This window comes from Chlamydotis macqueenii, chromosome 1 (assembly GCF_036417535.1).
Source record: "Chlamydotis macqueenii isolate bChlMac1 chromosome 1, bChlMac1.mat, whole genome shotgun sequence".
Lineage (NCBI taxonomy): Eukaryota > Metazoa > Chordata > Aves > Otidiformes > Otididae > Chlamydotis > Chlamydotis macqueenii.
This window is the reverse complement of record NC_141556.1, coordinates 76,538,009-76,553,444: the sequence shown is the minus strand read 5'-3', so window position 1 is coordinate 76,553,444 and position 15,436 is coordinate 76,538,009. Positions and strand designations below refer to the sequence as shown.

The following is a 15,436-nucleotide window of genomic DNA, read 5'->3' as shown; positions in this document are numbered from 1 at the left end:
TGGGTCTCCCTCAGTTACTTTTCTTAGAATTGTTCCATTTTAAGTGAAATATTTAAGTTATTACTGAGAGCGGCATGACCATTCAGCACTGGGACACACACACCAGAGGCAGGATATTTCAGTTCCAGTTACTGTGACTGAAAATTCCATTCTACTCCATTTTGAGAAGCTAGCATTAAAGCAGAGTCCCTGAGGTCAGTGGGAAATTACATGAGCTTAGCCCTATTGGATTAGATAGAACCTCAGTTTAGATTTAGTTACATGATTTTAAAATTCTGTTAACCATTATCTTAGTTTTACTATATATCGTCATTTGCTACCCTGGCTCTTTTATAAACTCTGTTTTCTAGAAGGAAAATTCTGCTCAGACCAGTGTGAGGAAATTCCTTCTGATTAGTAGGAGTCAGTACTTAAATTACTGTAGTCAGTATTTAAATTACTGTAACATTTCAAAACATTGAAGTCCTCTGAAATGAGTATGGTATAACTGAATAATGGTCTATTGGATTTCCCCTCCATCTGCCAGTGTGTATATACCCATAAAGAACCTAGTCCAAATCACCTGGATATAAAGACAGTAAATTGAATTTACAGAATTGTGTTATTCAGCATCAAGCTATGTGACTGCAAAGGATTAAATGGAACAGGGGCAAATGAGAGGCATTGTTAACGGTGCTAGCCAGCTTAATATTTAAAACCTGGTTTGTCTTAATGGTCAGAAATGAAATCCATCGTGTGACAAAGGAAATTTAATCTAATCTGTTAATTCATGTGAGCGTCAAAACTCTGTCATGAACAATGTTTGCTTTAATGTATGTTTAGTATTTTTTTTACTGGGGGACATTTTAATTGCTAAAAACCATTTTGCACTATATGCTTGGAAGTGTAAGTGACATCTCCAGCGTTTCCTTCCTAGTTGAGGCCAGAGTGCTGCAGGGCCGTAACAGCCATGTATTTTTTGTTTCAGAGAAGAAAAGGAAAACAAAAAAAAAAACAACCGTATTTCCTGTTTTATTTTTGAACATTCTTCTACTGTAGGAGGACTGGTACTTGAAATAATAGATTTCAGGACTTAATGGTTCTGTTCTTGCTGTTGGGTCTCTGAATCCTCCACTTAGGAAGTGGAGGGGAAGGAAAAGAAAAATGCTGTCTATAGACTTGAAAATATATGCCTATACTAGTAGACTGCTCATACCTTCATGCCATATACATCACGGACATGAAACATGTAGCTTTTAGGAAGAGAAGGAGTTGTCGAACCATTCATACTACAATGATGAATAGAAATAGACTGGGGGAAAGCACAAGCTTTTTTTTTTCTTTGTCTTTTTCTTCACTGCATGGGTTGAGAGAAGGGTATAAGATAGGAACATGGCTAAGATAAGGGGGGTCAGAAAGAATAAGAAATGCAAATAACTGCAAATACAAAAGTTATGTTGCCTTATGTCTTGGTTTGTTACTGCTCTTCTGTATTCTGCAAGGCCCTCAAGACTAATTGGTTTCATTGTCATTTTATTTATATATACATATATACACATTCATTTGGGGCTTAACTAGTAACCTGTAACTATGGGAATGGAGGCTGCCAACACACCTGTGATGACACAGATACTGGTCCTGTGTGTGGTTGTCATCAGAAGTATGCCCTACATTCAGATGGACGAACCTGCATTGGTAAGTACTTCTCTGCAGCTCATTTTATTTCATAGTCCTCATAGAATATCTGTGTGCACATATGTGTGTGTGTTTGTGCGCGTGCGTGTTGTATCTCACAGGGGTTTAGCACCATTGCTGAGAGAAATGTGTAACAGCAGTTCCTGGTCGTAGTAGCTAAGGTCACACTATACAGAGAAAGAAGTGTTTGTACATGTTTTGTCAAAATGTTTGTTAATAAAGTATCCCTTTTTTACTCCTTTGTAACTTTTATTTCTTTTCATAACACTAATAATTTTTGAAGTTAAAAAGTGTATAACGTTCATAATTATGAATGAAAGTTCAGCTCTTCTGTTCACTTTCATAAACCAAGAATTCCTTGCATAAGCAGGACGAGGAAAATTATCCTCTTTTCTAAGCTGTTATTGGGGAAAATTAATTATCATGATGTACTTTCTTCCCTGCTGTATGTTTTATGATTCTAAAAATTACAGCACTTGTAGTGAATAAGCTTTCACTCAGATTATCAGTAGGAAAAAGCCGTTTAAGAGATGGAGCATCTTGAAAGATGCTGTGCAAACATCATGATTATAGAATATATTATTTGCTTAACACTATTTCTTTCCACTCTTTTTTTTTAATAAAAAAGGATATTTTTGCATATTGCAAGTTAAAATTTGGAAATTCTTTTTCACAAATCAGAACCTAAAATCCATCATGGTTTTCATTAGCACTGTGGTCATGTTGACTTTTTTTGCTTGTTTAATTTCAAATTCCTAGTAATTTCCAGAGGTGAAAAAAGCATGGATGCGCATTTATCATCTTTTCTGTCCTTTATCAGTACTGCAAGACAAAGCACATGAAACCCATGGAAATCTGTCAGTTATCTTTAGTGATCCCTCGGTCAGATCCATGGCATAAAACTCAGTGGCCGCCCAGAGCTTCACTCCCTTCTGCTGGGTTTGATTGCACAGATTATGTGGTTGGGTGGGCGTTATGTTGGCAGAGGTCGAGCTGAACACGGTTCAGCGCTGGACTCTGCCTCGCTGTATACACAAGCTATGTCTCAGCTTACAAGATCTCTCAGCTAGTACTTTTGATTAACACAGAGGGCTCCGTCGCACAGTCCCTCTGTTTAAATAACCCTCCCCGAAGCCTGTGGCAGTTCCAGATGCAGAGAATTTGCAAGAGCGAGAGCCTTGAGAGCAGGTTTTATTGAATGGATAATTGATTTTGTGTTTCTTAGCATTTGCTAATATCCTTGGATTGATGTTTTATTTTCTCCAGCATGTAAAAACAATTTTAAAAGCTGTATACACTGCACTTGTTTTTCACTTTTTTTTTCAATTTTTGTAATGTAATACATACGACTCCATGTTATATTCCTTGGTCTTGTGATGTAAGTCATATATTACTGCCTGTGCTGATTTTCTTCCCTCTGAGTAGTTCTTTCTCTTAGAATACTTTTACGTTTTTTAATTTATTTTTTTACATTTTTATTCCTGCTTTCTGGTGATGGTTCCTGATTGCCTGTCTTGTCTGATAACTGACGTTCATTAATTATTTACAGAGCAAAATAAATAAAAAAAACTCAAACAAAAGCCTCTATTGCAGCCTGATCCCATCTAGAACTTGTTCAAAACAAAACAAAACAACTTCTTGTTACCACTCAACCATGTAGTGTTGCCACATATAAAACCTGCCAGCCTCCTCCTCCTCCTCACTTCAGTGATTCCAGTGTTTGCTGTCTTCAGTGGTGTATATATTCCAGGCATCACTGCAAGAATGCAAACTTCTGCAATGCCAGATAAATACTTGTTGACCCTTTGTCTAACATATTTTGTCTCCGTTTGCTTGACTTATCCTTTTATTTTATTTTTTCTGTGTTTGCTGCATGTGAAAGTCCCCACTTGCATTTTGGTTTTTGTTTTCCTAATAAGCGTTTCCCTCTCTGTGTAAATCATTTTATTTACCCAGCTGCTGCTTCTCCATTGCTCTCCTGTATCAGAAATCTTTATTTTTATTTCACTTACTGATCATCTCTTCCCACACTTGTGACTGTTTCTGTGTATATCTAATGACGCATAACCAAACTAAAGTCCTCATTATGCTGTATGAAGCTCTTACATGTAGGATATCGGAAACTGCCTTGTAAAATTACCTTTGCTGACATCGTCTTGCTTAATGCATGCTTATAAAATTACTAAACCCTGTTTTTGCAACATCTTTCCTAGCATTGAATGTTTAGCTAGTAGTGTTTCATAGACAAGCAGGCAACCAGCACTGCCCAAATTGATCTTTTTTTGTGTTTGTTTGGTTTGTTGTTTGGTTTGTTGTTTGTTTATTTTTGTTGGTTTTGTTTAATTTGCATGCTTTTGTTTGGTTCCTCCTCACAATGTGTCAATGTGTACGAGACTATGGTGCATCTGTGCCCATCCATCACCGGACTCTTCTAGCTCTCTCTCTGTCTCAGTCTTCTGCCTGACACCGTCAGATCCTGGTGCCACCATTAGCCTGAATCACTTTACAGTTTGTCTTTGGTAGTTTGTTTAACTAGCATACTTGAATTTTAATTTTCATCATTAACACTTCTCTGGGGCACTCATGTTAGCTGTCTTGTTCTCCAGTAGGAATCCAGCTTCCTGTATGTGGTTAATTACCTCATAGTTGACCATTCTTCCTTTTCCCCCCTCTTTCTTTCTCCTTTCCCCAAACATCCTTTAATTTTTTCCTGGGATCTCGAAGGGAATTAACTCTCTAACGGGGATTAGTGCTTTCATGCCTTGCTTCTTGGCTTTGGCTGTGCCATGCCAAGAAACTGTCTTAGGCAGTGGAAAATTGGGCTTGTGATTAACCAACTGCTCCATGTTTGTCCCTTACTTGTGTTTTAGAGAAGGATGAGGCTGCAATTGAGAGTTCTGAGTACAATGCCACGTCAGTAGCTGATGTGGACAAGCGGGTGAAACGGCGGCTACTTATGGGTAACACTTTTCTTCCACTTCCTTTGTTGTGCTCTCACTTTTGTCTGTATGTGTGTGGGGGGAGGTTCTCTTTTGGTCTTATTTGGTCCCTTTGGTTTTGGTTTGGTTTGTTGTTTTTTTTAATCTCAGTTCGTCTGTGTGGAAAGCTCACCAGTTTTGTTAAGTTCTCATCTGTTGTACAACTTCATTTCTTGTTTTTAAACTTTTTTTTCCCCTAATGCTGCAGCTTTAATGTTCAATTTCTTCTGCATAGAAAGAAGCTTTTGCCATTAACCTTACTTACCTTATGCAAGCTACTTCTTACATGTGATTTGTGTGTTTGTGTGTATGTGTTGCTGTAGGATTCCTGAAAAATCTCATGTTGCAGATCTGCCTATTGACTTAAAAGTGGATGATGATGATGATGATGATACAAACCAACGTTCTATTACATATGTGGTGTTAAATGAGCAACTGTATTTGCCTACTTACAATTTGCAGTACTTTTGACTGAAGTGTAAATATTATGACTGGAAATTCATTTCTTTCCTTTCTGCAGCTATGTTAGTAACCACTGAAAGATCTTTCCCTAGTGACTAGTGAGCTTCCTTATGTTCCTCTTTCAAGACTGAAGCATGGCTTGTTTCTCTGTGTTGTTGGAGCCGGAGAGTGGAAGGGATGAGGAATTGCATTGAACAATGAAGATAGTGCTTTAGCTTCTGCTCTCAGTTAACCTGTTGTGCACCCTTGTGCTTGTCTTCTTCATGCTACATTTATGGCTGTTCGTGAGAAGGACCTTTTGGGAGCCGAAGGGGTAGGGTGGCTGGACTTTTGCCAGACTTTTCATGTGACAAAGAGCACAGTGTAGCACAAACTGCTGAATGATGCCAGCGGTTTGAGGTTTTCAGGTGGTTTATTACTCTGTATTTTCCCTTCTGATGCCCTACTCACCACATATAATTATTTCCACTAGGTTTTAAGCATAGTGAGCATTGGTGAGATGCACCCAATGACCCACTTGCAAAACAAGGTTTCTTCACCCACAGAAGAGATTCTGGCAGGATGAGATTCTACTCTCTTCCCTCCTGGTTGCTATTTCATTTCTTAAAACCATTAAGTCCATTGCAGATGCTGTCCTGCTAGCCCTTGGCAAACTCAGTCTGACTGTAAGCGTCCACACTTATCTGGAAGGACTATCTCTAGGAGATCAGAAGCCTCATTTTGAGTATTTGGTTGATTGCTGGGCTAATAGTTGCAGTAGGTGACTACTTATATAAAGTTTCCATATCACTGGTATCTCATCACCCGTGACAAAACGTCTGCTTAACCGTAGGCCAGCATACAGCCACTGTGTAGGAAATGGCATGGTGTTATAACTCTGAAATGGTATTAGATTATAATACCGAGGTATAATATTTTCCCTTCTGTGAAAACTTGGGCATATGTTCCTTTATTTTTATGTTATCTATGATTTGTTTAAATTAATTTAAGCTAACAAAAGCTATGAGACAGCTCATCTTGCTTTCCAAAGGTGCTATGAACACTTTTAGCTATGATTTCAATTATAGTCTTACAGGAAGTCAGGAAAAAAAAAAATTTGGAAAGGGCCTCTAGACCCCTGGAAAATCCAGTCCTCTAGGTGTAAATGGTGAGTTTGCCCAGCCACTAACAGTATGTAACAATATGGTTTAGCAGGACTGAACAACACAGTGCACCATGTTGCTGCCTCACCCTCCGGTAAAAGTAATTATCCCACCTGAAAATAAGCTCACACTGCTTACAAGAGTCCAGGCAAATAGGATTTAAAAGTTACAATTAGCAACAAGCTTCTTAGTTACACTAGTTCTGCAAGTTCCAAGCTGAACATAAACTCTAGAAATAGGTTTAGGGAGATAGTTAAAAATCCAGTTTGCAAAATGCATTGTTTAATTCTTCAGTACCTCCTGAATTAGCAGGTACTGGCCAAGAGCTGAGAGTTTCTGGGCATGTTGTGTTTGCACAATGGGTTCCTTAGAAAAACATTAACCAGATCTGAAAATAAATTTAATTAGTAAGTGACATCTGAGTGGGTGGCTTATTACTTAGGGATTTTTCTACTTGTTTGTTTCTACTGATTTCTGATGCTCAGAAAATACACAATTTATTTTTTTTAATGGCATCTTACTACACTTCAAAAGTGTACTGGCATTTCCATGAAATACTATGTGTCTTCAGCTGCTTTCTGAACAGCTGTTTTAGAAAGTACTGGAAGGCTCCTCAGGAAGCTTTGTTACCAGTTTTTGTAAATGGACTGTGATTTTTGACCCTCCTGCAGGCAGTTTTTGGAGAGTAGGAAAAGTAGAAGACTTTATGTAATTTTAGCGGTCTGATGAAAGATGCTTTCAATTGCAAGCCCTGAGACGATAATTTCTAGTCCCCTGTCATCTGCTGCATGGTATTAAAATTACTGTGATCTTTATAAGGCTTAATATCAGCCACAGCTAAGCTTGCATGAGATTACTTTAGGAGAATAGGACTGCTGTCAGACGGGACTGCCTATGCCACTCATTTTGCTACAGCAAGACTGGCTGCCTCTGTAGCTCTGACTGACTCTTACAGGGGCCTCTGTCCTAGTCATGATGTGGTCCTGTGACTAGTGGCTAAATCTTAAATAGAGAAAAGTAGATAAATACACTTCCTTCCTGCATTTTTATCTACATCTTGTGGAGCAGACAATAAACTCATCTTCTCTTATGATCTACAAGAAACCTTCCTTTACAGCCATCCAGTGATTCCTAGAAATTTTTATCCAACTTTTTTCATAATGTTTTGAAAGACCTCAAGGGCTTCCAGCTGTCTATTATCTCCTCTGTTCGGAGAAAAAAAAAAAACTTTGATTCAGAGGAAAGAGCGCTCTCATTAAAGAGATGGCACTGAATTACTTTTCTCTGATGAGTGAAAGTTGCACTATATTGCTGTTTATACTGCTCATTTACATTTTCTTCACTTCCCCCTGGGTCATTGCCATTGTAGAGTGGAAAGGGGTGCAGCCTTACTTGTACTCCAGGGGGTTTCTGGGGAGGTTCTGTCATCTGCCAGAGTTCTGTGGTGGGTGCTCTAAACTGGATGTTGAGCCATGTACGTTCTGTAGATTAGGAAGGAAAGTGCACATTGATGCTGCAGAAGTGCACTGGCTACTCTTTACATCAACTCTTACAACCAAGAAATTTTATGATATATTTTTATATTGTCTTTAAAAATGCAGTCACTTGCTACATTGTCATCATCAGAGGCCTTACTAGACTGCATGAATCCTTAAGGTGCTTTAGTGACTCAACCGTGATGTTCTATCCAGAGTGTTTCTTGGATCTTATCCTCTGATTAACATTTTTTTAAGAAGTAGGCCTGACCTGTTTCTCAGCATGGTTTATTTCCCTCCCTCTACTCTTTGGTAGTCAAATGGATCAGATTCATTTGAACTTTAACCCAAGTGACTTAAGAACAACTGCAAAGGCTACATTCCTCTCCCTCGCCTTCAATTCACCTTTTCCATTCTTTCTGAAGATCACTATTGTAAGAACTCACTCTGGCGATAAAATATTCTTCCTCTAGTTTTAGAAGATAACAAGTTGATTCCTTCTTGTCTCAAGAAGAGAGTTTTACAAAGTTCTTTTCAGTATAGCAAAGAGCAACAGGACACTGAGCCCATCTTGAAGTTAAGGCAGTAATTTCCTGTGCATGTTTAAGGCCAGGATTAATTAAGCTTGCATATTTAGGCCACAATAATGGTGCAAATGGCAGTAATATCATCGCTACAAGTGTCTTCAGAAACCTGAACTCTACACTGAAATTCACTCCTTCACCAGACATGTTCAATTCATTGTATGTCAGGACAGCTTAAGGTTTTGCCATAGGATGGTAACTTCTTGGGTTATCAATAAGGCTATTTGCAGCCCACCTTAGAGAAATGTAATTCTCTTCCCTTCCCTTGAACCTGGTTCCCAAGATCCCTACAAATTATTTTACTGTCAATTTAAGTATTTGTATAAACTGTAAAGTGCATTGAAACTCTCCTGGACTTTGTTAATGCTAAAATTTACCTCTGCTTAGATTGTTTCTGTAGTGTAGGAAGCACTTCAAGTCATTTGGAAAATCACACCAACAAGGACCAGCTTTGCCAGGCTGGGTTATTTTATTACATTCCATCCCTGATTTCCTAAGAGTGGCTTACAGGCCAGGCTTTGGTCTGTCTATATTCGTGGCACATAACTGGCAATTAAGGTAGTATTTTCACTAATTCTGTATTTTCCCTTGTTATGGCAAGAATTGTTTGGCTTCTGCACATGACTCCTCTTCCATTTTTAGTAGCCTTCCAGCCATTTATAATGATATTGTGAATCCTACTTTAGGATCCTGCCAACTACGCCAATTTGTCACGAATGGGTGATTTAGATCACGTAAAGAATGACTTTTAAAGATAATAGCCAAAGTGGGTTTAATATGATGTTGTAGAAGTGCAACTTAATGAAGTTAAATGGCAAGGTTCGCTCTATTAATTATTGCACGGAAAAATAATACAGAGGAAAATTGAGTTACACTCAAGTTAGCATGATTCACAGAGAGCCCAGAGACGCAAAGGGTAAGGAGGACCCTATCAGGGGTCAAGCGCACCCATCACAAATGAGCCCCCAGCTACCTGCCTGGAGAGCCAAGTGTGCAGTCCACTAAGACCATTTCCTCTCTGCAGCAATTATTAGAGATGTGAGCTGTGGAAATTGCGGTTTGGGCATTTCTCCCATGGGTTAGCTTATGACAGAGAACATCACTGCCACTGGTAGGGCAAGGGGTAATAGTTTTAAAATAGAAGGAGGTAGATTTAGACTAGAGACAAGGAAGAAACTTCTTACAATGAAGGTGGTGGAGCACTGGAGCAGGTTGCCCAGAGAGGTGGTAGATGCCCCATCCCTGGAAACATTCAAGGCCAGGTTGGATGAGGCTCTGAGCAACCTGATCTGGTTGAGGATGTCCCTGCTCCTTGCAGGGGGGTTGGACTAGATGACCTTTAAAGGTCCTTTCCAACCCAAGCTATTCTATGATTCTATGTTATATGGGACAGAATCATAGAATAATCTCTTTTTTTTTTTGCCTTAATGTGGGCTTAGGATACACGATCACTTCAACTCCATGGATCTCAGACATTGCAGCAGACAGCCAGAGACAGTTCAAACTAGTAGATCACTAGTGCAGGTCGTGCTTGGTCCACTTTCATGACAAGCCAGTACTTATTTCTCTGTATGATGGTCAGCTCTTTCATCCAGTCTTGTGCTTTCTGAAGGTACCTACAAACCTCAGCCAAGATAGCTGTGTTTATCCTGTCCTAGCCAAAGCTATTTTGATTTCAGGAGACTTTTAGCCCAGTACCTACAATGAATTTTAATGAGTTGCTGAGATTATATTGAAAAAAAAAACAAACTTGAGCTTATGGTCGTGACTTACTGCATTTGCAGCAAAGGCAAACATTTTATCATCTGTTACATCAAATTTATCAGTCAGAGAGATTTACTAATTTATAGCTAATCCTTCTTACCCATTTTGAACCTAAAGTGGTACCAAACTTTATGTATCTTGAATCATCTGAGCTTAATAATTGGCCATGTGGTATTTTTTCCTTAACCACAATTATCTAAGGATTAGGCTACCCTATTCACTGTAGACATTAAGCATGCTTTGGCTTGTATTTGTCTGGGAGCAGATTCTTTAGGACCACCCCTCACCTGATTGCCTCAGTGGCAGGAAGGTACCTAGTTATAACTATTTCCAGCCCAGGTTATCACTGCAGATAGCAGATGGTGTCAGGCCTATATATTAATGAGCAGAGGTAGAACCATCTGATGTGAGCTGAACGTACTCTCCAGGAGTTCAAGGCAGAAAGACCATCTGAAGCATCATCCCTGCTTCTGCAGTTACCCTGCATAGAGCCTTCTGGGCATTACACAGCTTTTAGCAGAGCAGTCCTCTATATTCCCTGTTTCTGATGAATCAAGATCCTCCTTCAGGTAGCTTGCATAAAATAGGGACTACAGAGGCACGTACCCAGTGTGTGAACTTCATATTGATAATAATGGGAGGAGAAAGCAAGGTCACTTACTTGAGATGCATTGTCTGTATGCACATTCATATGGTCAGCCACCTTTCTCCCCTTCTTTCAGTTAGTCCAGCTGGCCATTCTTGGGATTCCAGAACTGAGAAGAAGTGGTGGTATGGGTCTGTGTGGTATTAAGGCTAAAAAGTCTCAGGTCTTAACTTGCAAGGATCTATATACTGTATGAACATGCGTGTGAATAACAGATAAAAACCTTCTAACTTCTCTAGTGTGCAGTCATCTTTTTACTTCTGATTCTCCCTATGACATATGGCAAATTTGAGGTTTATAGTCTTTTCTACGGAAGACCATAAGCTTGGTAGAATAGCAGGGGGGTGTTATGGCTTTTTTTTTTTTTTTCAATCATAAAGTAATTGTTCTTGTGAACATTGTGCCTACCTGACCCAATCTGTTGCCTCCAGTTTGGTGGTTTGTTTGTTCGAAATTTCTTAATCTCTTTGAACCACTGTTTTCTTTTCAGTAGAGATACACATCTCTTTTTGATTATAGGAAAATAGAATTCATAAAGTTAACTAGAATTACCAGAGTCTCATAATTAAAGTGTTTTTCTCCTGCCATGTGTAAAATGACATCATATCCATATGGAAACCTTCCTTTGTAATTCTTTCAGTCATCCAAAGATCTCTCCTCTGTACGTTTGCTGTGAATAACTTCTCCAAAGTCAAACCTCTGTCTTGAGTTACTGTATAAAACACAATTATTGTTCATGTGGAAATCCACCATTTTCTGGATTTTGGAACTCTGTAGTGGAGCCATATTTAGCCCCTTTGCAACTCAGGAAGCAGCTGTAGAACTTACTGAAGCCATGCATTCTTTACCTAAAAAATCCTTTAATCTGATGAGAGTTTTCTGGCAAAAGCCTTTCTTTTTTCTTGAAAGTAAGTTTTGTGGGAAGACTGGTTTTCACAATTTTTTTTGCCTAAAATAATCATCAGAAATAAGGAGACAGAATGTACACAGTAGTCTGGTTAAAACATTCATTTGAACTGTGAGGAAATTTTACTGACCCTTTCATGGTGATTTGCCAACCACATTCAAGGGAAATGTTGGGCTGTAAAGTCAGACCAGCTCATTATTGCCTCATGAAGGTGCTCTACCCTTGGAGCCAGTACTGATAACTGATAGCCTGATAAGGGCTTGAGATTCTTCAGTTTCAATAACATAGAAGAATAGAAAATGAGACCTGAGTTTATAACATAGCATGTAATGCTCCAACTATCAAGCCATTGCAATAAAGAGTGTTATGAGCTATGGTTTTTCCATTAGAAAATTTCCAAAAGTCTTAGGTCGTTTTATTCCAATTGAATTAAAAATGGATTCTGCAGTCTGCATTTTTGGTTCTCTTTCAAATTAGAGTGGGAGTTTCCAGGTGATCCTACTCGTGGTTTTCTGTCTCGAAGAGCAGAGAGATCATAGAATCATAGAATGGTTAGAGTTGGAAGCGACCTTCAAAGGTCATCTAGTCCAAACTCCCTGCAAGGAGCAGGGACATCCCCGACTAGATCAGGTTGCGCAGAGCCTCACCCAGCCTGGCCTTGAATGTTTCCAGGGATGGGGCTTCCACCACCTCTCTGAGCAACCTGTTCCACTGTTCTACAATCCTCATTGTGAAAATTTTTTTCCTAATATCCAATCTAAATCTACCTCCTTCTGTTTTAAAACCATTACCCCTCATCCCATCACAACAGGCCCTACTGAACAGCCTCTCCCCATCTTTCTTGTAGGCCCCCTTTAGGTACTGGAAGACCGCTATCAGGTCTCCCTGGAGCCTCCTCTTCTCCAGGCTGAACAGTCCCAACTCTCTCAGCCTGTCCTCGTAGGAAAGGTGCTCCAGCCCTCTTATCATCTTCATGGCCCTCCTCTGGACCTTCTCCAACTGGTCCATGTCCTTCTTATGTTCGGGGCTCCAGAACTGGACACAGTACTCCAGGTGGGGTCTCACCAGGGCAGAGTAGAGGGGGAGAATCACCTCCCTCGACCTGCTGGCCACTCTCCTGTTGATGCAGCCCAGGATGCGGTTGGCCTTCTGGGCCGCAAGAGTGCATTGCTGGCTCATGTTGAGCTTCTTGTCCACCAGCACTCCCAAGTCCTTCTCCTCATGGCTGCTCTCAATCCATTCCCTGCCCAGCCTGTATTTGTGCCTGGGATTGCCATGACCCAGGTGCAGGACCTTGCACTTGGCCTGGTTGAACTTCATGAGGTTGGCACGGGCCCACCTCTCCAGCCTGTCAAGGTCCTTCTGGATGGCATCCCTCCCTTCCAGCGTGTCGACGGCACCACACAGCTTGGTGTCATTGGTGAACTTGCTGAGGGTGCACTCTATCCCACTGTCCATGTCGCCGACAAAGATGTTGAACAGGGCCGGTCCCAAGACAGACCCCTGAGGGATGCCACTCATCAGCGGTCTCCATTTGGTTATCGAGCCCTTGACCACCACTCTCTGAGTTCGGCCATCCAGCCAACTCCTTATCCACTGAATGGTCCGTCCATCAAACCCATGCCTCTCTAGTTTAGAGAGAAGGATGTCGTGCGGGACAGTGTCAAAAGCTTTGCACAAGTCCAGGTAGATGATATCCATTGCTCATCCCTTGTCCACCAATGCTGTCACCCTGTCATAGAAAGCCACCAAGTTGGTCAGGCACGATCTGCCCTTGGTGAAGCCATGTTGGCTGTCACCAACCACCTCCTTGCTCTCCATGTGCCTTAGCATGGTTTCCAGGAGAATCTGCACCATGACCTTGCCAGGCACAGAGGTGAGGCTGACCGGCCTGTAGTTGCCCGGATCGTCCTTGTTCCCCTTTTTAAAAATTGGGGTTATGTTCCCTCTCTTCCAGTCATCGAGGACCTCACCAGACCGCCACGATTTCTCAAATATGATGGCCAGTGGCTTGGCAACTTCATCCGCCAATTCCCTCAGGACCCACGGATGGTCCATCAGGTCCCATGGACTTGTGCACCTTCAAGTTCCTCTGATGTTCCCAAACCTGCTCTTCGCGTACAGTGGGCGGTTCTTCATCCTCGCAGTCCCTGCTTGTGCCTTCCACAGCTTGGGTGGTGAGACAAGAGCCCTGATTGGTGAAGACTGAGGCAAAAAAGTCATTGAGTACCTCAGCCTTCTCCATGTCCTGGGTAACCAGGACACCAGTTCCCTTCTGGAGGGGGCCTACATTCTCCTTGGACTTTCTTTTGTCCCCTGCATACCTATAGAAGCTTTTCTTGTTGCTTTTTATATCCCTGGCCAGATTCAATTCTGTCAGGGCTTTAGCCTTCCTCACCCGATCCCTGGCTACTCGCACAGCCTCTTTGTAGTCCTCCCATGCTACCTGTCTCCACTTCCACCCTCTATAGGCTTTCCTCTTCACTTTCAGTTGGTCCAGGAGCTCCTTGCTCATCCACGCCGGCCTCCTGGCCTTTTTGCCCGACTTGTTTTTCATCGGGATGCACCTCTGCTGAGCTTGGAGGAGGTGCTTCTTGAATGTGGACCAACTTTCCTGGGCCCCTCTTCCTTCCAGGGCCGCCTCCCATGGCACTTGGCCCATCAGGTCCCTGAAGAGGCTGAAGACCGCCCTCCTGAAGTCTAGGGCTGAGAGCTTGCCGTGTAGTTTCCTCGCTGCCCCATGGATCTTGAACTCCACCGTGTCATGGTCAGTGCAGCCAAGGCTGTCCTTTAGTTTCACATTCCCCACCAGTCCCTCCCTGTTGGTGAGCACAAGGTGGAGCATGGCACCCCTCCTTGTTGGCTCCTCTATCGCCTGCAGGAAGAAGTTGTCATCCACGCATTCCAGGAACCTCCTGGACTGCCTGTGCCCTGCCGTGTTGTCTCTCCAACAGATGTCAGGGTGGTTGAAGTCCCCCATGAGGACCAGGGCCTGTGACCGTGAGGCTGCTCCTATCTGGCTATAGAGTGCCTCGTCTGCTCTGTCCTCCTGGCCAGGCGGCCTGTAACAGACCCCCACCATAACGTCCCCTGTCCGTCCCCATCCTCTAATCTTGACCCATAAGCTCTCTGTTAGCTCCTCCTCCATCCCCAGGCGGAGCTCCACACACTCCAGCCGGTTGCTGACATAGAGAGTGACACCCCCTCCTCGTTTCCCCTTTCTGTCCTTTCTAAAAAGCCTATACCCCTCCATGTTGACGCTCCAGTTGTATGAGTCGTCCCACCATGTCTCCGTGATGCCAACAAGGTCAATAGCCCTGCTCGTGTGCAAGCATCTCCAGCTCTTCCTGTTTATTTCCCATGCTGCGTGCATTGGTATAGAGACACTTCAGCTGAGCCCCCGACAAAGCCGACTTGCTGGCTGGAGCGACAAGAATTCTTTTGGACTGCAGTTTAGGTTCATTTGCACATACCCAAGATCCTTCCTCAGCTTCTGGACCCTTGGTGCTGGCACTGGTGCCATGCTGACAGCAGTGGGCTGAACTGTGCTCCCCCTCCCCCACCAACACTAGCTTAAAGCCCTCCAGATGAGTCTGGCAAGTCTTCATCCAAGCACACTCTTCCCCTTCTCAGTTAGGTGCATGCCATCCATCCCTAGCAGCCCAGGCTTCTCAAAGCACACCCCATGGTCTAGATACCCAAAGCCCTGGCTGTAGATGGACATGTCCATTGAGATGAACAAGTTAGTGTTTGTTTTCAAGTGTTCTTCCAAAGCAATTAACTTCTATCATTGTTACAGCCTAC

The 15,436-nt window shown here is 42.1% G+C and overlaps 1 protein-coding gene across 1 annotated transcript in view; it reads left to right on the top strand.

Moving 5' to 3' along the window:
• Positions 1 to 15,436, top strand: part of SCUBE1 (signal peptide, CUB domain and EGF like domain containing 1) — a 219,357-nt gene that overhangs the window by 119,179 nt on the left and 84,742 nt on the right. Inside the window, exons 6-7 of the mRNA XM_086740410.1 lie at positions 1,558 to 1,674; positions 4,545 to 4,634. Of these exons, the coding sequence (XP_086596536.1) occupies positions 1,558 to 1,674; positions 4,545 to 4,634 (207 nt within the window). The remainder of the gene's footprint in view (positions 1 to 1,557; positions 1,675 to 4,544; positions 4,635 to 15,436) is intronic.